The sequence below is a fragment of the Mirounga leonina genome, unplaced genomic scaffold (assembly GCF_011800145.1).
Source record: "Mirounga leonina isolate KUSES-001 unplaced genomic scaffold, KU_Mleo_1.0 Mir_91, whole genome shotgun sequence".
NCBI classification, from domain to species: Eukaryota; Metazoa; Chordata; class Mammalia; order Carnivora; family Phocidae; genus Mirounga; species Mirounga leonina.
The window spans coordinates 32,717,937-32,743,649 of record NW_023270839.1 but is presented as its reverse complement, the minus strand read 5'-3'; the positions used below and the strand labels follow the sequence as shown (position 1 = coordinate 32,743,649).

General features: G+C 48.2%; 1 protein-coding gene across 1 annotated transcript in view; it reads right to left on the bottom strand.

Moving 5' to 3' along the window:
- Positions 1–25,713, bottom strand: part of CGNL1 (cingulin like 1) — a 116,119-nt gene that overhangs the window by 23,237 nt on the left and 67,169 nt on the right. Inside the window, exons 9-12 of the mRNA XM_034994795.1 lie at positions 9,897–10,103; positions 8,929–9,033; positions 3,031–3,183; positions 1,954–2,124 (exon numbers count right to left, since the gene is read on the bottom strand). Coding sequence (XP_034850686.1) covers positions 1,954–2,124; positions 3,031–3,183; positions 8,929–9,033; positions 9,897–10,103 — 636 coding nt within the window. The remainder of the gene's footprint in view (positions 1–1,953; positions 2,125–3,030; positions 3,184–8,928; positions 9,034–9,896; positions 10,104–25,713) is intronic.

The following is a 25,713-nucleotide window of genomic DNA, read 5'->3' as shown; positions in this document are numbered from 1 at the left end:
AAACTGTGTCTCACAGGGCTGCACCACTGAGAAAAATCTAGGAAGGGTCATCTTTTGTTTTCACTGTTAAGGGATCTCGTTTTGAATGACTGCTCTTTTATGAACAATACTGATCTCCTTCTGGCCTTAACTAATCTCTCTGGGTCTCAGTTTCCTCATCCAACTAGAGGATCTCTGAAGTTCCTTCCAATCCGAAGATTCTAGCAGAATGATAACCATCACACAAAAAGCAACAGGAAGGGCGCCTGGGTGGCTCAGTCGTTAAGCGTCTGCCTTCGGCTCAGGTCATGATCCCAGGGTCCTGGGATCGAGCCCCGCATTGGGCTCCCTGCTTGCCGGGAAGCCTGCTTCTCCCTCTCCCACTCCCCCTGCTTGTATTCCTTCTCTCGCTGTCTCTCTCTCTGTCAAATAAATAAATAAAATCTTTAAAAAAAAAAAAAGCAACAGGAAGCCCTTTGCAGAGGTCATCATGACACTGTGATTTTTCTGAAATCAAAGCAGCGCACCATGTGTTTGTTGGTGTTCTGGCAAATATCCGAAACTCCCCTCCTGTTTGCCGTAGAAATGCAAATGACTTTCTTTTAATGCCAGAAAGAACTGTGATGTCACTATGCTAATTTCAGTTACTGGGGTCCTGCATCATATGACCCTGCAGCAGAGGGGACTTGTTATCAGGATCCTTTCAGAAATGTTCTAGAAGTCTATAATAAATCTCCATTGTTCTTTCACACAGTTCCAGCACTGACTCATGGGCAATATCTCTTTGATCATCAAAGATATTAAAAGTTTGTTTTTTAAAGAAAAACTTGTTTTCCTGTGGAATCTTGATGCTCTTGGCACTGCTTATGAAAAAAAGCAAGCCTTGGACTCTAAAAAAAAAACCCTTAACATTGGTGTCCAGGATATACAAACCCTCGGCTCTCTAGTCTCACACGTTATCTCATTTCATTATTAAATCATCGTTATTTGGTGTGTTTTTAAAGAGGTAGAAACAGATGCTCCGAAAATTGGGGTAAGTTGCTCAAGGTCATCCAGCTGGCAAGAGGCATAACGAGAAATCAGCATACGCCGTACTTGTGTTTTAGAACCTTCAGCTTTCCATTAAAATAATCAAAAACATTCCTTTTATTTTTCTTGGCTCTTTACAAGTCAAGACTGAAGGGAGCTAACATTTGAGTTATTTTGCTCTACACCTATTCCTAAATATAATACTAAAAAATATGTTTTAATAATTTCAGTACTCATACATTCCTGAAGATTTCTTTTTGTCTCCATTATCGTTGTTCTGAAGCTCATGTCCACCACACCCGCTCCCATAAAAGTCTGTATTTTATAAATGAATGTCAAAAAGCAATTGTTTACTATAATCTGTGTTCTAGGGTTAAATTAAAACACTAATACACAAAGGGGCGCCTGGGTGGCTCAGTTGGTTAAGCGACTGCCTTCGGCTCAGGTCATGATCCTGGAGTCCCGGGATCGAGTCCCACATCGGGCTCCCTGCTCGGCGAGGAGCCTGCTTCTCCCTCTGACCCTCCCCCCTCTCATGTACTCTTTCTCTCTCATTCTCGCTCTCTCAAATAAATAAATAAATCTTTTAAAAAACAAAACAAAACAAAACAAAACACTAATACACATGAATCGTTGAGACACAGCTGGGTATACCAGTGGTGCTCCATAAATGGCAGCTAAACATTTTAGGCAGAAACTGTTGGATGAATCGAGAAAATGGTCACTTTAAAGTTGTGTCAATTTCAGCCCAGGGCCCTGGGACTTTGTGTCTTAGAATGCCATTTGCCCCATGTGATCATCCTAAGGGTTAACACTGAAGAATCAAGTCCAAATGCTGTCTTCGGACGTACCCTGAGTCTCTCCTAGAAGAGTTGCAAAACAGTCTCTAGTACAGCATACTCTGAACGGGGGGGTAAACCAGGAAAGGATCTGGCCAGGCATTACCTCATCCTGCAGTTTCATGGCAGTCAGACGTGACTTTTCGGCCTCTGAGGTTTTCTCCTTCAACTGCCTTTGCATTTCTGCAAGCTCCCGGCGATTTTTCTCCTTGTACTCATCCAGCTGGTTCTGGAGCTCCAGGGTTGATATGCGGGACACCTCAACAATGTCAGCCATCTGGAAGGAGTGACATGGCTGTGAGCCCACCCTGTGATACTCCAGCTGGGGCCCGAGAGCTAGGTTTGGGTCCCATCGAAACACAGAACACATCTCCTCCTCTTTCTTCTACAACCTCCCCAAAGACTTTGCAAAGCACCTGGTCATGGGCTGTCCAGGCTTGGTCACCTCTAACTTGGAAGTAGCAAGGAGGAGTGAACAAGCACACCTTTTGTGGCTGGATACCTAGACCTGGGTCATGCCCTTGCTTTGCCACTTACCAGCTACATAACCGGGCCATGCCCTTAAACCTCACTGGGCCTCTGTGGTGTCCTCATCGGAAATACTGGAATCATCATATGTACCTTACAGGGGTGTTGTCAGAATTAATACATAAGAGAATTCCAGTTACAAAATAGCTGGTACAGTGACTGGTACATAGTAGGGATCAGAAGATGGCAGGCATTCCTGTTGGCTCCTAGAATGCAGGGAGCCCGTCAGCTTTGTGCCTCTCCCCCTTCTGCATATTTCAGGGCAGAGATGAGCAGAGAAGAGAAGTAGCAACTACTAGACTTTGAAACTGCCTTTCACATTTCTGGACAAGAAAGATGGGTGCAAATGCAGACGTTACACACGGTTCTGATTCAGGTAACAATTGTTAAGTCTGCCCTTACGTGCCAGGCTTCTTTGGGTGATTGTTGAGAGGAGCTGGGCCCAGAATCCAGAGAGTACTGGCATTTTCTAGACCAGTTTCCCTTTAACTGGGATTCTCAACAAGTCCAAAGAGCTGCTTCAGGGGATCTGGAAATCTGACACATGCATGCTTAGACATCAGTGTAGGTTTCCTTAGCTCTCACCAGGCCCTCAGAGGACACTGGGCCCCAGCCCAGGTGTTCCCCCCACACCCCTTGCTTCCCCACCCCTCACCTCCTTCTGCAGTTTCTCAATGGTCTTGTCCAGGTGCCATCGCTCGTTCTCCATCTCGTTCTTCAGTCTCCTTAACTGCTCCTTCTGCTCTGTCTCATCTTTGAGCTTCTCAGACAACTGCTTCTGCTCCTGGGTGGCCCGACTCAGATTTCTCTGCACACGGCAGGGAAGGGACAGCACGGTCACCTACCTACCAGGTCAGCCCCAGGAACAGGGGGCAGAGGGAATTCTGCAGCCACACCACAAAGCAATCAGACCTGCTACATCGGTGATAAGGAAAAGGATCAAAACAAAACCATCCCAAGACACAAAGACACGGCTGGTTCTGAAATTCAAGGACCCAAATGCAAAGTTGACTCAGCCAAAAAAACACATGAGAATAAAGGGGCAAAGGATTTATTACAGAAATACAGAAAATGGCCAAGGCTGCTCAGGGCAGTGATTAAGGACAGTGTCTGAAAACATGAAATTTTCAAGTTCATGCTTGAAAACTGAGGTAAAGATATATATCAGACAAACCTGAACCAATGTGTCAATTTACATCCTGTGTTATACAGCATTACATCTCATGGTCTAGAATTTCCTCTGCTCTGCAGACGCTTCCTACAGTTAAAATAGCTAAAAATGAATCTATGAGGAAAGAGAACACTGACCCATAAGGTCAAGAGTCCACTTGGGTAGAGGGAGTTGTAATCAACAAAATCGTGGTTGGACTCATAGATGGAAGAAAAAGGAATCTGGCAATCCACAGGTGGATAAACTTGATGAGTAAAAGGTGTGAAACGGAAAAGACACTAGTTAGAAAAGTGCAAATGAGTGTTATTTAGTGATTCAGCACCAAATCCTAGTACTTACCATAAAATGAAACTATCTTGAGTGAGCTATTTTCCCCAGGATCCCCTGAAGCTCTCACCTCACCCAGTCACAGAGCCTGATATTCTTTATGTAAAAAGATGCAATTCTAAAACAAAATCCTAAAGTATCTTAAAAAGATTATGGTGGCCTCTTTAAATGGCTAAGTTCTGCAGCCGCTGGCGTAAAGATACCAAGAAGGGGCAGAGCTCAGAAAGAGGCAGCATGACCCAGACGTGGGCTGGATCATCTAGAAAATGGGTCTCAGGGGCGCCTGGGTGGCTCAGTCGGTTAAGTGTCTGCCTTCGACTCAGGTCATGGTCCCAGGGTCCTGGGATCGAGTCCCGCATCGGGCTCCCTGCTCAGTGGGAAGCCTGCTTCTCCCTCTCCCACCCCCCCACCCCCCCGCTTGTGTTCCCTCTCTTGCTGTGTCTCTCTCTGTCAAATAAATAAAAATTTAAAAAAAAAGAAAATGGTCTCAGGTACTGAGGGCTGCATGTGAGTTGCTACAGGGACTGCTTAGGACTTGTGTCCTGTGTCTCCGCAGCTGCTGTTACAAGGACAACAGTCTCTGTATCTGTACGGTGCTTAACAATTTACAAGCTATCACATGCACCAACTCAGGCGTCTTGAAAACACTCCCAAATCACTTGGGGCACTCCTGGTTTGCAAAGCATGGCCAGCCATGCTGCTGGCTGACCCTGTGACCTGGGGCCAAAAAGCCACCCGTGGAGGCCTTCCGGCCCCTCCACTCTGCCAGGCTGAACTGCACTCACAGAACCAGCCAACGCAGCTGGGCTGCTGAAGTTAATTTCTGCGGGAAACCAAGGTCAACAAAAGCTGTTGGGAGAAAAGAAGGTGGTAAAAGGAAGGTAATTAGAAGTTCAGTGTGGAGGCAATTAGCAGGAGTGTGTCCCACCACAGTCCAGCTGGGCACATACCAGAAACAGGGTCACCTCCTGGGATTTGTGTTTGTAGTTGATTTAGTGGTGTTGGGGGCAAAGGGGAGGATGCAGGGTAAGGCAAGCAAGGTCTGGTTCCATGTGTGGGAGAAAACTCTCAAGTAACGTATCTCAAAATGTAAATTCCCGAAAAACAACAAAATACAGAGGGACATGAAGGGCTTCCTATAGGATCCAACTCAACCATGCCCTTAGAGACCACCCCCCCAACCAGCCTCTTTTTCTCCTCCTGGATCCCAATCCCAGAGGCTACAGGCCAGCAGACAAGCCAGCCTTGGCTCCAATCAACCTCCATATGGTGTGTGCATCTCTGCTTCCCCCTTGGCTCAGGCAGGGCGCCCTGCCTGGCCCCGGTCTCCCGTGCCACCGGAGACACGAGACTCACCCACTCTGGGCCTGGGGCCCCGCCAAAACCCCACACACCCCACCCCAACACTCACACATTTGTCTGGAAGAACAGTGTTGCTAAATTATTTAAAAAATATTTCTTGTAGCTTGCCTCTATTGCAAGGTAGTAAGATCTGTCAAGGCAGGAAGAGATTTTCCATCTGAGTATGTCTCATAGCCCAGATTCATGATGAGACATATGATAAAAACTCAGTGGCTGGAAATTAATACCTACCCCCAAAAGTGGTCTAAAGACTTTGTATGTCAGAGTCGCCAAGTAAGGATGGGGTGTTCCTTACTTGAAATGCAGATTCTAGCCCCCTGTGATGGAATCACAATTTTCCTTAGACCGGGGCCCACAAATTTAGACTTAAAATTTACTCAGAAAATTCTAACATACTTTAAATTTTAGAGATGCTGTTTAGAATAATGTTCTGCCTCCTCAGTTCCTCCAGGAATGTATTCCAATACACCATTGCTGAGAAAACATGTTCCAAACTCACACAAAAAGAAGCAAACTCCCCATTTTGCAGCTGGGAGTCAGGAGCGAAAGGCTGTTGCTACAGTGACTATATTTCGAAGACCAGCAACTTAAACCCATTGACCAAAATACTGCGACAAAAATCGGGGAAAAAATGATCAGTTCAGAGAATAGAAAACACAGTTATTGAATGTATAGTGAGTACCCTTGAGCTTGAAGATCACTGTCTGTTGATGGATGCAGAGCCTTTTACTGTATGACTAAGGAAGGCCCCTGTTAGTCCCTATTAACAATAGCCGAGTGGCAGGTGAGCCCATGGACTTACAGGAATGAGAGGCTTGATCAGACCGAAGCTGGGGGTGACGGCCCCTGAGCTATGGCTGACCCGAATGAATCCTAGCACAAGCAGGCTCCTCTCTGCCGCCGAGGAGAAGCTGTATACTGAAAGGAAAGCTGCAATGAAGCACTGACAAAAATGAACTGATGAGGGGCACCTGGGTGGCTCAGTCATTAAGCGTCTGCCTTTGGCTCAGGTCATGATCCCAGGGTCCTGGGATCGGGCCCCGCATCAGGCTCCCTGCTCGGCAGAAAGCCTGCTTCTCCCTCTCCCACTCTCCCTGCTTGTGTTCCCTCTCTCGCTGTGTCTCTTTGTCAAATAAATAAAATCTTAAAAAAAAAAAAAAAAAGAACTCATGAGAACACTTCTCAGGAGTGTTGTCCAGATACCCAAGTTACAGCTTGTGAGAGCAGCTCATGAATGAAAACGCGCTCCCCTTACGCAGCCTCTGTGGGGACACAAGACCGCGTGGGTCCCAGGCAGTTCCCTGCCACAGTACCGGGGCTGCCACGGGGGAAGCTCTAGGGCTCTCTTCTGTCATTTCATGACACGGAAGTCCGACAGGGTGGGAGGGGAAGGCTTACAGAACTTACACATTATCCCTCCCCGAAGGAGAGAATGGTGGCTTCTCCAGAAAGGGTTTCTTCACTTCCCCATCTGCAGAAGCCGTTTCTCAAGGGAATCCGACACATCTCTGCCTGAAGGCAGTTCCAGTGGATCTACTCGGCAGTGCCATCCTAACCCCAGCAGCAGGGGTCGAGCAAACCAACAATGGCATCGTTCTATCCCACTGCCACTTTCTGAGTCCTAATAAATCAGACCTAAGTTCCCGTGGCCTTCGGCTACTGTGTCAAGGAAAAGTTACCATGCATGAAGATGCCACAGACTGCTAAAGGTACAAAGACTCTGAAATATAAAATGCCATGTGGGGACTAAAAAACAAAAACAAGTTACTCTTCCCTCCTCCTCGAAGGGTTAAGTTCGCTTTCGGTTGCCAGCTTTGGGAAGGGAGGCATGCGGAAAGTGATCGGACCGGCTCTCTGGTTCCCGATTTGACAGAAAACCCAGCATCTGAGAGCCATGGTGCATTGTGCAGGGGACTCCTTCCGAGACCGGCTACCTGAGAGAACCGCGGGGAGGCTGCCGGGCCTTCTTGAGTGTCTTCCAGAGAGCGCTGCTGGTGGTTGGCACGGCCACATACCGCCCCAGGCCTTCATGCGCCAGCCAGCCCGGCACCACGGGGCAAACAGGCCCGAGCACCCGGGAACAGGTCAGGGATCATTTCCCAGGCGGGGCGAGGCTAGCAACCCGGGGGTGCGGTGGGTGGGGATTACATTAAGACCTTTAGGCCTTGAGGCCATCACCCGCTCTCCCTCCGCCAAAGCAACCCGGAGCTGCAGATCCACAGCTGGTACACTACTTCCTTCTGTGCGAAATGCTCTGGTTTGACCTAAAGATGATAAAGACGGACAGCGTGTAATAGCTGCGCCCAGCACTTGGTATGGACGTGACACGAAGGTGCAGACTTTTGTCCCTGCAGAGTAGGAATGCTTTCCCTCTCCTCCTGCCCCCAGCTAGCTCTCCCGGTGGAACCCTGCACCTCAGCGGCTGGCCGTCGTCAGCACAAGGCTTCAGGAGCAGCATGCTGAGCCTGCCGTCCACGCCAAACTAACCAAACCAGAGTTTGTAACAAAGAGGAGGGAAGGATGGAAGGGAGGGAAGGAGGGAGGGGAGAGAAAGAGGGAAAGAAGTCCAAAGTGAGGACAGTCAGACACCAAACTCAAAGAAAAGAGGGCTTTACTGTCTGCAAAAACAAGGTCTTTGTCCAAAGCTGGAGAGAAGGCACAGACCTCCGCTCTGGGGGTGACGGCCCCTGGCTACGGCGGACCTGAAGTGAATCCTAGCACAAGCAGGCTCTCTCTGCCCCGGAGGAGGGGAAGCTGTATACTGAAAGGAAAGCTGCAATTAGGCATTAGGCAGATTTACAAATCTGAACCCTGACTGCTTTGTCAGCCCCTAACACATTTCATATGTCCCTTCCCCACCCAATGGTCCTCATGGAAAACGTTAACAATGTCCTCCTTGACAGCTGCTCAAAATCACTGCCTTTGGCCTCCTCAGAAACGGCCTGAGGAATGCTTGGTGCTGGTTCTTTAAAACCCAGAGCAGGTAGAAGGACATACCTGGATCCCACTGAGGTCGCTGTGCAAACTCATTTTAGAGCTTCACTGCAGACATTTTTTTTTTTTTAAGAATGTACTTCCTACAATCTTTCTAACCTTCAAATGGGAAAACCTAATTTTCTAAGAATCTACTGATTTCGAATACAGATAGCTATCTAGTTTAAAAAAAAAAAAAAAACACCCGACTTCCTCCTGCTTTTAATAGCCGTCCTGAAGGACTACACTCTGCGGAGTATATTTGCCCAGAGGAGAAAGGAAATTGGCTTCTGCCAGAGAGCTGACTCCACACTGCCTCGGGGACCGATCCTGCCAGCTTTCTCACACAATTCATATTTTATCTTTGGAAAGCTGTCAAGCTCTTTACTGTCTACACCAGGATTTCTCCACCTCGGCACCACTGCCATTTGGGGCCAGATAATTCGTTGCTGTGGGGGCTGTCCCATCCCTGGCCTCTGCCCACTCGATGCGAGGAGCATGTCCCTGGCTGTCACAACCAAAAATGTCACCAGACATTGCCAGATGTCCCCCAGTTAAGAACCACTGGTGGTCTAGATGGAGGGTCTAAAGCCCAGTGTGGTTCTTACTATGCAAGGAACTCGCTGGGTGTAGAGGACCAGTGGCGATCTGTCCACGTCTCACCAATTTTGCTTCTCAGGCTTCTTCTATGAGGAATAAAGACAACAGCTCTATGTTTACCTGCACATCTTCCAGCTCACTCTCCAGGGTCCTTCTGGCTGATGTGGCTTCTCTTTCTTCCTTTCTTGCCTGCACAAGGGCCTCCTCTAATTGCCGGCTCTCTCTCTACAATGACACACAAGGTCAGAGTGCACGCGGATGCATGTTGTGTCTAGGAAGCGGGCTCGGGGGCATGAAGGGAAGGCGGGAGACATCCAAGGACACAGCCAGCAGTGGACCCAAGGTGGCACATAGCAGGTAGGCTCTTAGACATGTGTGCCTGTCTGCAGTTCCCCATTTAGCCAGACGTGAAAGTGCGACTCATCCGGCATGACTGAAAATACATATCCAGCCTCCCCCCTGCAGCTTTGGAAAGAGCAGGTATGGAATGGACTCAGGCATACGGAGTTTTGGGAAAGGTTTCCAGGTGATTCTGACCAAGGAGCATTTTGGGGAGCCCTGTTGGAACGCATCTCCCTTTACAATGCTTCTGTCCCCTCTTCTATGGTCAGTGTGAGCTCTCGTTGCCCCCTCCATGTGCGTGTCTCTTGCCAACAGCCTCCCGCTTCTAGAGAGCTGGCAAACTAGATAATCGGTTAAAACTGGTAGGGCTTCAAAACCCGTCAACTATGTGTTAAAGAAGAAAAAAATCGCCATGCGTGAGAACGGGTCTGATGGTGGTATTAAGGTGGCCTCTGCCCGGTGTCAAAAAGCTGAGGGTGCCTGACGTCTGGTCGAGCGGGGACGCCTGTGTTTCCCACCCTGACTTCATCGGCCCCGTTCCTACCTTCCTGACAAGCTCATCTCCTCAGTATGCCCTCATAGAGGAACAGCAGAAATGGCTGGTGGAGAGGACACAGTCGCCACTGCCTCCAGCTTTCCTGCTAAATTATGATAGTAAATCTCCTTCCGCTTCCAAAGCCACAGACACAGGAAAAAAGAAGGATCCGCGGCTGCCAGGCCTGGGCTGGGGGCCCAGCGAGCCTTACCTCGCCCTTCTTGAGCATTTCCTTTGCTTTGGCCTCATCGCCTTTCATGTCAGCAATCTGCCTCTGAAGCCGAGCGACGCTCTGCTCCAGCTCTGCAATGCTTTCCCGCAGCTTCTCATTCTCCTCCTGCAGCGCCTTCACGTGCATTTCAGCTCCCAGCTGGCTCTGCTCTGAAGTGTTGCTCCGACTGGCCAGGACCTCGACATTCTGTTAAAAACACGGAGCGGGTGAGCATGGGAGCTGCTGTCAAGGGGCCGCCCCCAGCTTCGAGCATGGCTGACCTTTATTAAAAACCCGCGATGTGCCAGGCGCCGTGCGAAGCCAGGGATGGACATGCTATAGCCTGGAGGCCAAGTCCAGCACGCCACCTGTTATTAAAAATAAAGTGTTCGGGGAGCATCGCAACGCGCGCTGGTTTGCACACCAGCTTTCGAGCTACACAGCGGAGCGGCAAGTGGCCGATGCCTGTGAGGGAAGGCCCCCCTGGTGCTGCAAAGCCTAGAATATTCACTCCCTAGCTTTTCCCAGAAAAACTTTGTCATCCCTTGCCTGTACTAAATCTTTAACATGGGATTTCAAGCTTTTAACGACTCTTGGAGGTGGGTACTATTCTTAACACTGTTTTTAAAGACAAAGAAACTGAGACTTGGGTAGATAAGGAACTTGTCCAAGGTCACTTAGGAGCAAGTGCATTTGGGCAGACGGACTCCAGAACCTGTTCTTGTAAGCGCTGCCTTCGGCCCGAGTCCACATCCCTGACCCCTCGCCAAGTGCGGGGCCCCTTAATGGAAGTTCTGGATGAAGGACAGTTCCTGTTTACAGATTTTTTTAATGTCCAATACAAAGCAGAAATTAAAATTCACTTAAATTGTGATAGAGTTCCTAGTGCAAGCTCTGGGCGCCATCTTCTGAAAATGAGCTCCATGCTGCACAAAATTCCTAACAGAAAGGCATGGTGACAAGTACAGTGTGGTTACTGCTAATTCCAGATGTACCATGGGCGCTTTTTTTTTTTTGGCTCAGCAACGTGAAGTGATGATAAGTGGCCTTGTCCAGAATTCCACTTCTCCCAGATCTCTCGCCTTCCATTGCTCCACTACTACAAAGATGCTAATGTCAGCAAATCGGATGCTCACGGAACACCCCTGCAGATGCCTGCAAGGAAGGGAAGGCCCAGGGAGGGCAAGCTTTGGCTTTGAAAGTTATGTCATGGCCCCATGGGAGAACTATCTGCCGGAATTGCTTATTTGCTTGCATAGCCTTACAGAAAGATCTTTAAATCTCTTAACAGTACAATAATATGTATTATCCTGAACTTAACCGATTAGAGAGTTTCAGAAAACAGAGCATCTTTTCAAACCCAAATGTTTAATTCTATACATCTGGGAACACCCATCACGTCAAGCTACTGGGTCAGAACACGGTTAGCTGCCATTGCGAAGGAGAAAACTAAAGTGCCAACCACTAGGACTCCTCAGGACCCACTTGGGTATCCTCTCCTACCGAAACCAGCAAGATGAACAAGGAGAAATAGTGTGGTTGAAAGCATGAGTAAGGATCCAAAGAATCCAATAACTGGTCAGACCAGGGAAGGAAAAAGAAAAGTCTAGATTGCCCATTCCTGCCCTAACTTTCCCATTAAAGTATGAGACTACAAAGCTAGAGTTATAAGACAGTGTGGCACTGGCATGAGGATACACATACAATTCAGTGGGACAGAATTGAGAGCCCCCAAGCAAATCCAACATTTATAGTCGATTGATTTTCAACAAGGGCGCCAAGAAAATTCGATGGACAAAGAAGAGTCTTCAGCAAAGGGTGTTGGGACAACTGGATATGCACAGGCAAAAAGATGAAATCAGCCCCCTTCCTTACAACATACACAAAACTAACTCAAGATGGATCACAGAATAAGAGAAAATAGTTATAAATCCTATATCTGTTAAAGGACCCATATCTAGAATATATAAAAAATTCTTCAATAATAAAAAGAAACCCCAATTAAAAAACGGGCAAAGAGGGGCACCTGGGTGGCTCAGTTGGTTAAGCGTCAGACTCCTGATTTCAATTCAGGTCATGAAATTAAGCCCTGGGTCAGGCCCTGTGCTGGGCGTGGAGCCTGCTTAAGATTCTCTCTCTCTACCACCTCTGCCCCCCCACAGCCCCTGCTCCCACTCGCAAATACAGTCTCTCTCTCTCTCTCTCAAAATAAGGGGGGGCAAAAGATCTGAGTAGACCCCTTTCCAAAGAAGATCCACAAAAGTCCTACAAGCACATGAAAAGATGCTCAATATCATTAGTTATCAGGGAAATGCAGATCAAAGCCATAATGAAATGCAAATCAAAACCACTTTGCACTCACCAGGATGGTTATAATCAGGAAGATAATAGCAACAGTTGAGGATGCTATAGAGAACTCAGAACCCTTATACATTGCTGGTGCAAATGCGAAACGGTGCCCCTACTTTGGAAAACAGTTTGGCAGTTCCCCACAAAGTTAAACAGAGTTACATGACCCAGCAATTTCACTCTTCAGCGTATACCTAAGGGAAAGGAAAACATACGGCCACACAAAAACTTGCACAAAACCTCACAGCAGCATTATCCCTGATAGCCAAAGAACGGAAATAACCCAACTGTCCATCGACGGATGAATGGGCAAACAAAATGTGGTATATCCATGCAATGGATTATTTGGCTCAAAAACAGAATGAGGTCCTGATCCATGCTACAACATGGATGAATCTTGAAAATGTTATGCTTAAGTGAAAGAAGCCAGTCACAAAAGCCCACATGTTGCCATTTATACGAAATGTCCAAACTAGGCAAATCTATAGAAACAGAAAGAAGATCAGGGGGTGCATGGGGCTGAGGGTGATGAAAATGTCCTAAAACTGACAGTGGTAATGGCTGTGCAACTCTAGGAACATACTAAAAACCATGGGATTGTGCGCTTAAACAGGTGAATTGCATGTCACACAAATTATGTCTCACTACAGCCAAGAGAAGACAAAGGAAACCGGGACGCCGAGTCAGGGCAGAGGGGAGAGGCGAGGCGTTGACCTCAGTGGTCTGAGGTCGGCCGAGACACCAGGGAGAGGAAAAGCAGGCTACAGATATCTGCCTAGATGCTCTGGTGAAGTGAAGAACACACACGTGCCATCACTGCTCTTTTGTTCACCCAGAAATCTCAGGAAGAACAAGGCCACTGAAAACCGGATCTGGTTTAACCTGAATTTGGGCCTAACTGGCCCCCTGACACGCTAGATAAAGGACCTCGCACTGTGTTTTGATGTCTAGGACTTGGTATACTCTCCGTTTGCAAGTCGGGGAGGCACCTCCTGAGTCCTGAGGGATTGCATGCCGGGCGGGTTGGCCAGGCAAGTGAATGGCTGAGCTGGGGGCTGGCAGGGCTCTGCGGCCTCGCTAGCCTTCTGTAACACAGGCTGGGTGTGACTCCAGGGAGCCTGCATGGGTGGAGACGCCGAGTCCTGTTTTGACTATCTGTAAATGATAGTATATTTTTCTCTGTGTCTTCATAGGGTGGCAGACATTATGTTTATAAATAAATTTATCTTAACCCTCTGTTGGCACACTTTTCCAGAAGCCCTCCCCGTCCCTGAACCGCCCCCCCAACACACCCAAGCCCCTATTTTATATCAAGTCCACAGGCCAAACTTCCTTTTCCTGCAACCATACCCGATTCCCAGCATATCCCTTTGTTCAAGGCAAGTCCTACCTGACTTCTCAGCGAAGAAAACAAAACTGTTCTCGAGGACCTTCAAATCCCCCCTTCCAACTCTGAACCTTGACCTAAGCATCATCTTTTCCAAATGCTTACGCTTGTATCTCAGGAATGTGGTGAAGGGCAGCAGAACTCTACCGGGCCCAGAGCTGGTAAGGACCGACTTAGAGGTCACTGGAGACGGTACTGCTGACCTCGCTGAAGTTGCTGGGACCATGTTTCTCTGATCCTTTGATCTTAAGTCCTGTCTGTCATAACAAGATGGCAGAGGCTGTTACAAGCATCAATAAAACTAAGGAGCGCATGGTCTCTAAAGATTCATTTAGCCGTATCACATCACCAAGGTAATATCTACTTTTAAAAGAATCGTATGGATTTACTTCTCAGTATTTTAACTACTGTTCATTCCTGCAAGCAGTCACACAGTGTCAGCAAAAACCAGCTCTAGTTCCTCTGCCATTCCAAAAGGTTGGAAGCACCTTGCAGTCTTCACCACAAGGGCAAAAGTAGCAGATGTGATATGTTCTATTGTTGGTCAAGACTGGACCATCCCTTAAAATTGCACTGAGATCATTTCTTCACCTTTCAGGCGGCCGAGGTCAGAAGGCAGGTGGGTAAGGTGTAAGTGGTGTAAGGGATCACAGGACCCCCCCACCCCCCCGCCACTGCTGGGTGGGGGGTGGGTGCTGGAAACTGGTATGAGGTCCTGGGGGGCAATGTGGTAGTATCAGTCAAAATTATAATGTCCATTCCCTGTGACCCCACACCTTCTCTTCTCGCACTTGTCCTACATGTGTGCAAAATGCCATATAAACAAGATGATTAACGGCAGCATTATAATAGCAAAAGATTGAAGTGAACTAAATGCAACCGGTGGGGCATTTGTTAAACGTTACATGAGTTCAGTGATAACCTGTGCGACCGAAAAACTAAAGGAACAAGAAAGCAAGGAAAATGCAAGGGAGAGAATGGTACCCATAGAAGGGAGGTCTGTATAAAAGAAAAGCAACAGGAGATAGACAGGTCATTACCTGACTACCTGAGAAACCGGTAACACTGGCTGGCTGTGAGGAAGGGAAGGAGGGTTATGGAAAGAAGGAGAGGGACGTTTTCCATGGCAAACCCTCCTGTAACTCTTGAACTATGGAAATTCAAGAGATACGACATTTTTTTTAAATAAACACACATTTTCTTTGAAAAGACTATCAATGCCCACAGGCACTTGGGGGACAACCACCTCCCCAACCCAGCTCTCGCCTCCTCCAGCCGCTAGGAACCCTTCCCCAGCACATTTGCAGATGCTTCTGGGCCATGAAAGATAGCAGAGCCGGAGCCCTGGGGTGCAGCTGTACAAACAGCCTAGCGCCAACGAGATCTCCCACGCGGGTTTACATAGCTAAGAAATTCCTTTTCACCACATACAGCTGGGAGAGTGCAAAAAGGCCCAGATGGCCCAGGACTTGCACTTATGGGAGCATGTCTCCAAAACTTCCACTCGGCAACCCGAAGGCAGAGAAGTCCAATGTGGGCTGATGAGAGACATCCAAGGGGCTGTGGAGAACGGCTTTTCAAGGTTTGGGTTTTTCCAACAAAACTGCATGTATATATTTTGCATTTGACACCACGATATTTTTCATTCTACTCCATGTCTCTTTTTATATTAAGATACGGTGCCCTTGGTGCTCTGGAAGACGGACCACTTCTCCCCTACAGCTGTGCCAGGTACGCTCCCCTCAACTACCCAGTACCCAGTACATGCATGCCTACCTCAACCCGCGTAACACAGACGTAAATCATATCAAGAATGGAATTCTCAGGAAGGAGCAGGGGGCTCTCCAGTCAGTCGGCCAGATCAGACTCAAATCCAGGCTGTGCCCATTTCCAGTGTCTTTTGCTGGAAAGTGTCTTTTGGCCTCATAGAGCTTTACTTCCCTCACTTGGAAAAGGTGGATGAAGTTCCCCCCCCCGGTACACTGTGGTCAACATCTAGGCAAGAGTCCTCACCATTACCAAGAATTACCAAGCCCACGAAACCCACATATGTTTCCCCAAGGGCAGGACTAGGCACAGTTCACTTACTGTGGTTCTAAATCCTCCAACTTGGCTTCAGACCACAACCTGCACATTTTGGGCAGCTAAATGTCAAGCCTACATTTCTCCAAAGAGAAACCCGAGATCTTCCAATGGTCTTTCCAGGACAACTGCACTGCACAAATTAGATGACCCCCATCTCATTTCAAGGGCAAATCAGGTTTCTTGGTTGGCTAATTCATTAAAAGTTTAAACATCATTTCCCAATCAAGGAAGGTCTGCTAAACTGATGGCAACTAAGGAAATTTTTCCAAAATAGACAAACAGCATGTTTCAACGTCCTGAATTTCCACTACTTCCAAAATACTTGACTTTTAAGTGCCCCAATTACTCTTAAAAGGGGAGGAGAGGATATAATTGTATCACCAAAAAAAAAAAGCAAAATCCCAGTCTTTGCCAAGTACCACCATTCACTGAAAATAATGACTCGCTATTATAAGTTGACCCATTTTCATGAGTTAATGCCCACATTTAGAAATGCTCACACTGTCCCCTGGAGCCAGAGGAAACTTTTATCCATGACGAGCACAAAATTCCCAAACAGCAGCAGAAAAAGCCAGGCCTGCGTGGTTTTTTTTTCTGATCCAAAGGGGCTGATGCACTTTCCTTTGCAGGAGCACAGGCACCTCGGACGGGTTCGCTCCTGGCTTGGCCACAGACCCAACACGTGGCCAGATGGGGCTTTACTAATTAACAAGGCCTCCGCCACAGCCAGCTTTTGTTTCTTTTCTGTCTCCCTGTTTTGCTGAATGAGTGAAAACAGCTGAGGCGTGGAGGCCGGGAGTCCAGGCAACGGAATGTGGGTCTGTCAGTTCCACGTCACTGGCCGCCCCCACACTCCCGTGTGTTGAGGCTGCAGGACCTCAGCTGACGGCTACCAGAGTGGCCCATGGGTCAGGCCATCTGCGGGAGCTTCCTGCCTTTTCACCAGCACAGCTGTGGACGCCACTTTCACCTCCCCAGGGAGGACTTGGGTCACAATTAGGAGTCCCTTTCTCAGTTTAAATTATAGAGAACCAGGTTCCCTGTATGGTGTCCTCACCTGAGCAACAGTAAACTATTTAGGAATAGAAACAGCATAAGCTGTAGTCATAAGCCGCTCACTTCATCTCTTTCCCTCGCTGTCTATGAATTTCATTGGCATAAAGCCTCCAAGCCAGGACTTCTCACACTTGACTGAGCCTCGGACTCACCTGGGGGTCTGGTTAAACGCTCACCCTGACTAGGGAAGCCTGGGACTCTGCATTTCTAACAAGCTCCCAGTGGATGCCAAAGATGCTGGCCTGTGGGTCTCACTCTGAATGGTGAGGCCAAGACAGAGGAGAGGCTGTTGTGACCTCGGGGCCTATCTGCGGAGGCCCACAGCGGAGGCCCCAACTGTTCAAGTCCTTTATGCTTCCTGGCCTGACTCCAGTGCCCAGAGTGGGGGGTGTCAAGTGGCTTGGACGTGACCACAGGCTTTGCAGCCTGCCCACGCTGGGACCTATGCAAACCTCTGACCCCTCTGAGCTCAGTTCACACCATTAAAGAAGTGTAACAGGTGGGCGCCTGGGTGGCTCAGTCGTTAAGCGTCTGCCTTCGGCTCAGGTCATGATCCCAGGGTCTTGGGATCGAGCCCTGCATCGGGCTCCCTGCTCGGCGGGGAGCCTGCTTCTCCCTCTCCTGCTCCCCCTGCTTGTGTTCCTGTTCTCGCTGTCTCTCTCTGTCATATGGATGAATAAAATCTTTAAAAAAAAAAAAAAGAAGTGTAACAGGTAACATTAGCTCTGAATAGGTCAGAAAATTAAAACAAAAGAAGATAAGAGATAAAGACGCTTGCAAAAGCTGACATCCCTGCACTCATGTAAAGTGATGGGGTTTCCCTTCCTTTCTGACTCTGCTTACTTAACCATTTTTTGGTCACGGTGGGGTTGAGCCACTGAAAAACATCATCTCTTAAATCCCTACTCTACATCAGAATTTCCAGAAATTCTCTCACTACATTTCCCAAATGCCAACACCATTCCTTCCCAACGTATCTGCAGCTCAGAACTGAATCGGTTATACTGTTGGAATTCCCCGTGAGCTTTGTTTGTGTTTTGGCAAGGGGGCAGCATACGAGTGAGACAGGAATCAGCGAGGAAGTAGAGGGTGCTCATCACCAAAACCCCAAATATCTTCAAGGGAGAGTTGATTCTAACACCAAGCACAGTGGTTGGAAGATAGGGATTCTGGACCAGACTCGGCTAATTATTCACTGTGTGAGGACTTCAGGCCTGCAGTTGGCACCTCTGTTCACGAACTGGTCTCATTCCAGTGTCCTGCCGGCTCTCATAGTCTGGGATTCTAGAATGAACTTGAAGAAACTGAGGCGATATCAGGCAATCATGGAATTAAAGAATTCCAGAGGTTTTACTCTTTTAACATCATGCTTAAATTTCATTTTTTCAAATGCTGTCAGCTAATCTCAGATCCTTTTTTACCGTTGTCCCTACCCTGGTTTCTGGAAGTGAGGACTCTTATCCAAAGGCAGGCAACTTCTGGCCACCGAGCAGAACAAAGTGTCACTTAACTGCCTTGACTCACCGAGTTTAAATGTATTATACTTAAAGAAGATGCTGTTTACATCCTATTTTTCTCTCTGCCCTGGTGGTAGTTTTCCTGCTTACCAAACCACCTGAAAGATACTCCCTTTCAACAGATTCAATTACCCAATTTTCTCTATGTAACTCCGTGATTACAAAGGTTAAAAATATACCTGGTTTTCTTCACAATATTCTTGTGAAGTAAGTCAATATAACCCCCTTTAAATAGTTAAGAAACCTGCAAGATTTGCTCTCAGAGTGGCCTGTCATTCAGACACAGGTCCCAGACAAAAGTTATGCTAATAAAATACCTCACATTCACTCACAGAATGCATTTGACATAGGTTCTCATTTAAGCCACACAATAAACCTAGAGAGATACCCAAGATGAAGATAAAAACATCTATGATAAACATACTCTGCCCCTAAATAGGTCAAGTGCTTTTCCCAAAAAGCTACATGCTCAACAGCTCAGGCTTTGACATATGGTACGATTCCATTGATATGAAATGACCAGAACAGGCAAATCCATAGAGAAAGAGAGTAGACTAGTGGTTGCCAAGGGACCAGGGAAGGGGAAATTCGGATGATGTAAGGGGCTTGCTATCATTTGGGGGTGATGGACATGCTTTGGACTTGGCAAGTAGCGACACCTGTCCAACCTTGTGAATACATAAACACCATGAACTGTACATTCTAAAAGAGTGAAAATAGTAAATTTTATGCTAGGTGAATGACACCTTAATAAAAACAAATGAGAAAAGAGTACCGGCCTTGGCATCAGCCCCCCTTGTTCCTCTCGAAGCCTCGGTTTTCCTGTTGTTCTAATCATGAAGGGGGACGTTGCACCAAGCACAGAGCAATGGTTGGGGCGCACGGTAAGAACTCGATCGATGACAGCTGCGTATTAAGGTCAGGTAGCCCAAAGTCACATGACCAGGACTCATATCTAGCTCCGAATTCCTGTCTCTGATCTCTGCTACCTGCTTCTAGGTTCTTCTGAGTAGAGCAGCAGGTTCATTCATCCAGAGAAAGGAAAAGGAAGATCCACACCTGGCAACTGGGGGGTTTGGCAATGTCCACACACTCACCCTGACTTAAAGGGGGTGGGGAGGAGAAAGGAATATGCAATTATATCAGGAAAACAGTCAAGGGCTTCTCTAAAACAGCCTTAGGCTACACTTTTATTTTTTTTATTTTTTAAGATTTTATTTATTTATTTGAGAGAGAGAGAGTGAGAGAGAGCAAGAGCACAAGCAGGGGGGATGGGCAGAGGGAGAAGCAGGCTCCCCACTGAGCAGGGAGCCTGATGTGGGGCTGGATCCCAGGACCCTGGGATCATGACCTGAGCCAAAGGCAGATGCTTAACCAACTGAGCCACCCAGGCGCCCCAGGCTACAGACTTTCAATTATGCTTTTGCCTTTATTCTTCTTTTACACCATTCCTTAAAAAGTTCTTACAAAAATTTCTCCAGTGTCCCTGGGTCCTCTCAGTTTTCAGGAGATAAAAGGACCCTCACGTCATATTTATAAGACGCCACTTCCCTCACCCTGAGGGCGGCTGTCTAAGCTGACCTTGTAACCAGCATGTAGCAGTTCTTGTTTATGGAACCCAACATCCTCCCGGGTGTGGCTGGCCCTTCAAGAAGCTGCCTGCTAGCCGGCAGGACTCCACCCAGACAATGCCATGCATCCAGAGTTCTGCGTCACCAGGAAAATATTGGGGGGTAGGGGCAGGAAAAAAGCACGGGTTAGACGCCCAGTTACTTCTGTCACCGATAGGCGTGACAGCTTTCCAAATGGTTAAAATCAGCTCGCTGTCAGCACACACGTGCCCAACAGGTTGAACAGGATTTTTGGAGAGAGAAGATAAATAAGCAGGTTCTCCAGAGCTTTGCCTATGGGGGAGTTATGGGGACCCCTCCAAGATAAACCAAAGGCTCAATCTAGAAGCCAACAATTCCTAATTGAGTTCACAGTTCTATACTGTTCCCTTCCCAGAAATCTTGTTACTGTGAAAGCTGAGCCTTCAACTTTCCCATTTTGCTCCTACCGTATTTTCTATACATACTGAAAGGATTAACCCTAAGTTGTAGAAATCACGCCATTTAAAAATTTTAAATAAAAATTCTTAGACAAAGAACTCTCAATCCAATGACCATTCCCATTAGGGCCTCTTTGCACTCCCAAGCTAGACCAAATTTCCATGCAGAAAATTGTCTCCTTTGTCCCCCACTTCCGCAGCTGCAGGGATAAAGCCAACAGGAGCAGAAGAAAGAAAAGCAGGACTAGCTGGACCAAAACTCTCCCCAAGCTTTGAGGCTGGTTCCCACAATAGCCGGGATTAAGACATAAGACAAGGATGACCTTTATTGATTTCCTCCTTCAAAGATGTTGGCTGTTTCCTAGGACAGAGCTGAGCAGACTGAGCTCCTATAAAGCCCACGCAGGGTCCCCAGGTCCCTCGCTGCAGGCCAGCCTGACAAGCAGAGGGAGCAGGGCCAAAAAGAGGAACGGCCTAATCCAGGTAGGGTCACCTGCCCACTTGGGAGGTTTGGCTCCAGTAACAATTTCTCTGAATCACAGTTTGGTTTTCTTAAAAGCAGGGGTGGTATTACAGATCCATTCACTGTACGGATCAGGGAAAATGAAAAATAATGGGGCCAAGTGTCAAAACACTAGTCACTGTATAAATAGCAGTGTCCAGGAAAGAATGAGTATGTACCACCCAGAAGTTATAGAACATAAATCACAGATTGCCTTTGAGACAGAGGCTTGAAGGAGGCGTGGCGAGTTTCTGGCCTCCTTCCCCTTGGACCAGTTGTTTCTGAGCCTTGGCTGCTGGCACGACTCTCACTCGGTCCCAGACTAAAGAGAGAACAAAATATCACCTTTCCTGTCAGGGAGCTGGCCAGGTCTAAGCTCTAAGCGCCACTTACTGATCCCCATACGCCCCTCCCACTGCTGCAGCAGTCATGGGCCTGGGTCTCCCAGGAACTCTGATGAGCAAAGCAATCTCCACCCATACCCTGCCATGACCCCCATGAGGAATGTAATGTGAGCAAGAAATAGTCTTTTCTTAGTTAAGCCACTGAGATGTGGTTATTGCGACATAACCTAGCCTATCACGTCATGGAAAGCCCTACTACTTACAGGTTCAGCCCATCCACCTCCAGTCCCCTGAGAACAAAACTCTGAGTGCAGTGCAAGCTTCATCCCGAAGAGCCTGCGGGGCTGTCACAAGTCAGGCAGACTTGGGTTCAAATCTTGACCTGCCACCTACTGGCCATGGGACTCTGAGCCAGTCCATTACCCCTGAACTGAGTTGAAATGTTTTTCAACTTTGAAATGCCAATTACATGACCCAGCACACAAGGTCCTGGTGGGGATCAAAGGTAATGAATGTGAAGTACGTAGCATGTGGCCAGGCATGAACTATGCACTAAAGAAACAGCAGAGAGGGGCACCTGGGTGGCTCAGATGGTTAAGCGTCTGCCTTCGGCTCAGGTCATGATCTCAGGGTCCTGGGATCGAGTCCCACATCAGGCTCCTTGCTAAGCAGGAGCTTAGCACAAAGATGCTTCTCCCTCTGCCTGCCACTCCCCCTGCTTGTACAACTCTCCCTCTCTCTCTGGCAAATAAATAAAATAAAATAAGAAAAGAGAAAGAAGAAAGAAAAGAAAGAAAGAAAAACAGCAGAGAATGCAGTGACCCGCACACCATCATCTCCGCCCTATTCTGACCACTTACTAGCTGTGGACTGGAGCCTCTGACCCCTGCTCTGTGAAAAGGGGGACTAGTGCTGTGCCTGCTCTCAGGGTGGCCGCAAGGGCTCGGTGTGAGCGTGTCTGCGGGAGCAGGCAGCAGGACGCCCGCGCCACGGTGGCAGCCGCTTACAAGGGAGCATACCCCACCTTCCTCCAGACCACATACTTTATCCAGCCTGTCCTAAGGGAGCCCTAGTGCACCAAGGGCCAGGGAGGCTGCGTCCCCGGGTGCATGGAGGGCCCAGTCCTTGACTGGCCTGCCCTGGACTCCCGACTGCTCTCCGGGCCCCGTCCAATCAGAAGCCTCCTCCCCCAGCCCCAGCCAACTCACTGGTTGCCATTTACTGGACCATAAGCACTGCTTCTGTTAGGGACTCTGAACTTGGGGACCCACACACCAACCTGCCCCTGAGATTCCGCCACCAGCCCAGGTGACCTATGAATTTGAGAAGCCCCCTTGAATATTATCCACGAAGATCTGGCCCCTGGCCAGGGGAGGTCCCTCACCAGGGCTCCTACTGATCTATCACTGAGGATTCGGAGAGCGAGCCTGGCGGGCCCTCCCAGCTTGAGCGTTAATAGTTACAGCGCTCTAGCGAGGCTCTGAGGGTAACTGAACACACAGCCAGGAAAACCTGCCATTTGCCACCAGAGCCCTGGCCAAACACTCAGAGCGTCCTGAGCTGTGTGCCCGTGGATGGTGACTTAATGAAATGCTATCATGGGTCCTGACGACATCCGACATCCCAAATGCTCACAAAGCTCGGAGAGTGACCTGTGTGGAAGGAATGCTAGAGGCAGGATGGAGCCAGCAGCCTGGTCCCGTGGCAGCCCCTCACGTGCTGTTCGACCTGAGGCAAGGCACAACCTCTCTGAGCCTCCTTTCCACAGCCATCAAATGTCTGGGCACAAGGGAATCCAATTAAGGATTTAAGCATGCACGACTGAGGGTCTATGCTGGATAACTATACAAGTCGTATGGGGCACAGTGCCATTCTTAAGAGTTTGAAGTGCCACTGGGTATTTACCCCAAAGATACAAATGTAGGGATCCGAAGGGGTACATGCACTCTGATGTTTATAGCAGCAATGTCCACAATAGCCGAACTATGGAAAGAGCCAAGATGTCCATCAACAGATGAATGGATAAAGAAGATGTGGTATATATACACAATGGAATATTATGCAGCCATCAAAAGGAATGAGATCTTGCCATTTGCAACGACGTGGATGGAACTGGAGGGTATTATGCTGAGCGAAATAAGTCAATCAGAGAAAGACATGTATCATATGACCTCACTGATATGAGGAATTCTCAATCTCAGGAAACAAACTGAGGGTTGCTGGAGTGGGGGGTGGGGTGGGAGGGATGGGGTGACTGGGTGATAGACACTGGGGAGGGTATGTGCTCTGGTAAGCGCTGTGAATTGTGCAAGACTGTTGAATCTCAGATCTGCACCTATGAAACAAATAATGCAATATATGTTAAGAAAAAAAAAAAGAAGATAGCAGGAGGCGAAGAATGAAGGGGGGAAATTGGAGGGGGAGACAAACCATGAGAGACGACGGACTCTGAAAAACAAACTGAGGGTTCTGGAGGGAAGGGGGGTGGGAGGATGGGTTAGCCTGGTGATGGGTATTAAAGAGGGCACGTTCTGCATGGAGCACTGGGTGTTATGCACAAACAATGAATCATGGAACACTACATCTAAAACTAATGATGTAATGTATGGGGATTAACATAACAATAAAATTTTTTTTTAATTAAAAAAAAAAAGAGTTTGAAGTGCCACAAATGAGTTAAACATGTTCACAATTGAAATATAAGTAATCACAGCCTGAACAGAGGGTTGTGAGCACGGCAGTCTCGTGGCCTCCAAGACCGTGTCCGTCTCAGTGATTAAGAATATGGCGCCTGCAGGGCAGATAAAGGTTATTTCCTCTCTCTGGCCCACCAAAGTTTCCATTTCTCCAGATAAGTTAAAACAGACCTGGATATTATTCATCCACTCATATCTGGCTCATAAAGTGGTACAATGTCAGCACTATTTGAGACACCAAATTTCTCTGGTTCAAAGCCCAATCTGAATTTCCAATATCCCCCCATCTCTCTCTGCCCCCGCCATATCTCTGGCAGATAAGCAGCCATCAGCCTCAGCTCCCAGGGGCTGGAAACACACTGCCTATCAAATTGGGCCCTTCCGTTTTCTGACAGCTCTCAGCCATGGAAACATCTTCATGCTGAGCTGATGGTATCTGTGTTCCTATAACGTCACTAGGCCCAACCAAGAAGGATACAGCCCTTCCTCCAAATGACAGCCGCTCCAACATGTGAAGCCCCCATACCTCCCTCACCACCTTACCCCGCCCTTTCTTCTTCAGGCTGAACTTCCAAAGGTCTGCCCTCACCCACTGGAGTACGGTATCAAGTACTCTTTCAAGTGTGGGGCCCCAAACCAGAACAATGCTCCCTGAAGAATCTGGCCTGCCATTGCCCTGATTACCAGCTACCCCAGGCTCCGGAAACAAAGCCTTCCAGGAAATAAAACAGCCAGATCCCTCCCAGACACAGGTCTGCACAGAGGCCAAAGATGAAACGGGTGCTTGCTCAAGTCCACAAGCCAAACAGAGCTTCAGCGACCTGGAAACATACAGACACCCATGAGACCATGGCCAGGACCCCCCTGTGAGCAACACTGCTGGGACCAACGGTGACAGTCAGGGTGTCACTGCCGGAGCCCCACTCCTGCTCCCATCCCTTCTTTGGCTCCTAGTCCCTTTCCGCTTCCCCCACCACCAGGGCACCTCCATCCACCACCCCCTGGTTCCCCAATATTTCTCATATAGCTCCGGAGCTCACCCTGTCACCCCAACACTGTTCTCTTTGCTTCTAAGTTTTCGGGGGGGGGGGAAGACTCTCTTTCCCTTAGCCTCCTTTCCCTCCCGCACTTCTCTCTCTTTATGGCCAACACCCTCCAACCCACCCCATTCCAGGGCTAGGCCTGGGGAACTGGACCAGAGGCCCAATTTCCCACCGGCCCAAGTGAGCTGCTGGTTGCATCCTGCAGGACAAGGTCCCCGGCCAGACAGGCACAACAGAACTGAGAGCTTGCTCTATGCAGGCACCAGGCCATCCCATGGGCATCTCACTTAACTCCTACGTTACCCCTCCCCTCCTGAGCGAGAGACTGTCAAATCCTTTGCTTATAAGCAAGGAAATGGAGACACTAAGAGGTTGGAGACACTAAGAGGTCAAGTAACCTGCTTATGGTTTCAAGGCTAGTAGGCAGTAGAGCCAGGATATAATCCCAGGCGACCTGACTTGAGAGCCCAACATCCTGAAAACTCAACTGTGAGCCCATGGCAGGCAGGGCCTGCATCTCCCTCTGGGCCCAGCCCAGGGCCTGGCACACACTGCACTCAAGTTCAAGTTCAGTGAATCAACTGGCTATCTCTGTTTTTCAGTGTCTAGGTACGTTTGTATCCAATGACAGTCACCAACACACACATTACCCCAGTACATATTGAGTTTATATTGTTTTAAATCGTTAACATACACTACCTCTGTAGTCATGAGCTACATCAACTTTTGTTATCTGACCTGAAAACCTAACCCCGATTTATAACAATGTTGCCATGAGAAAATCCTTT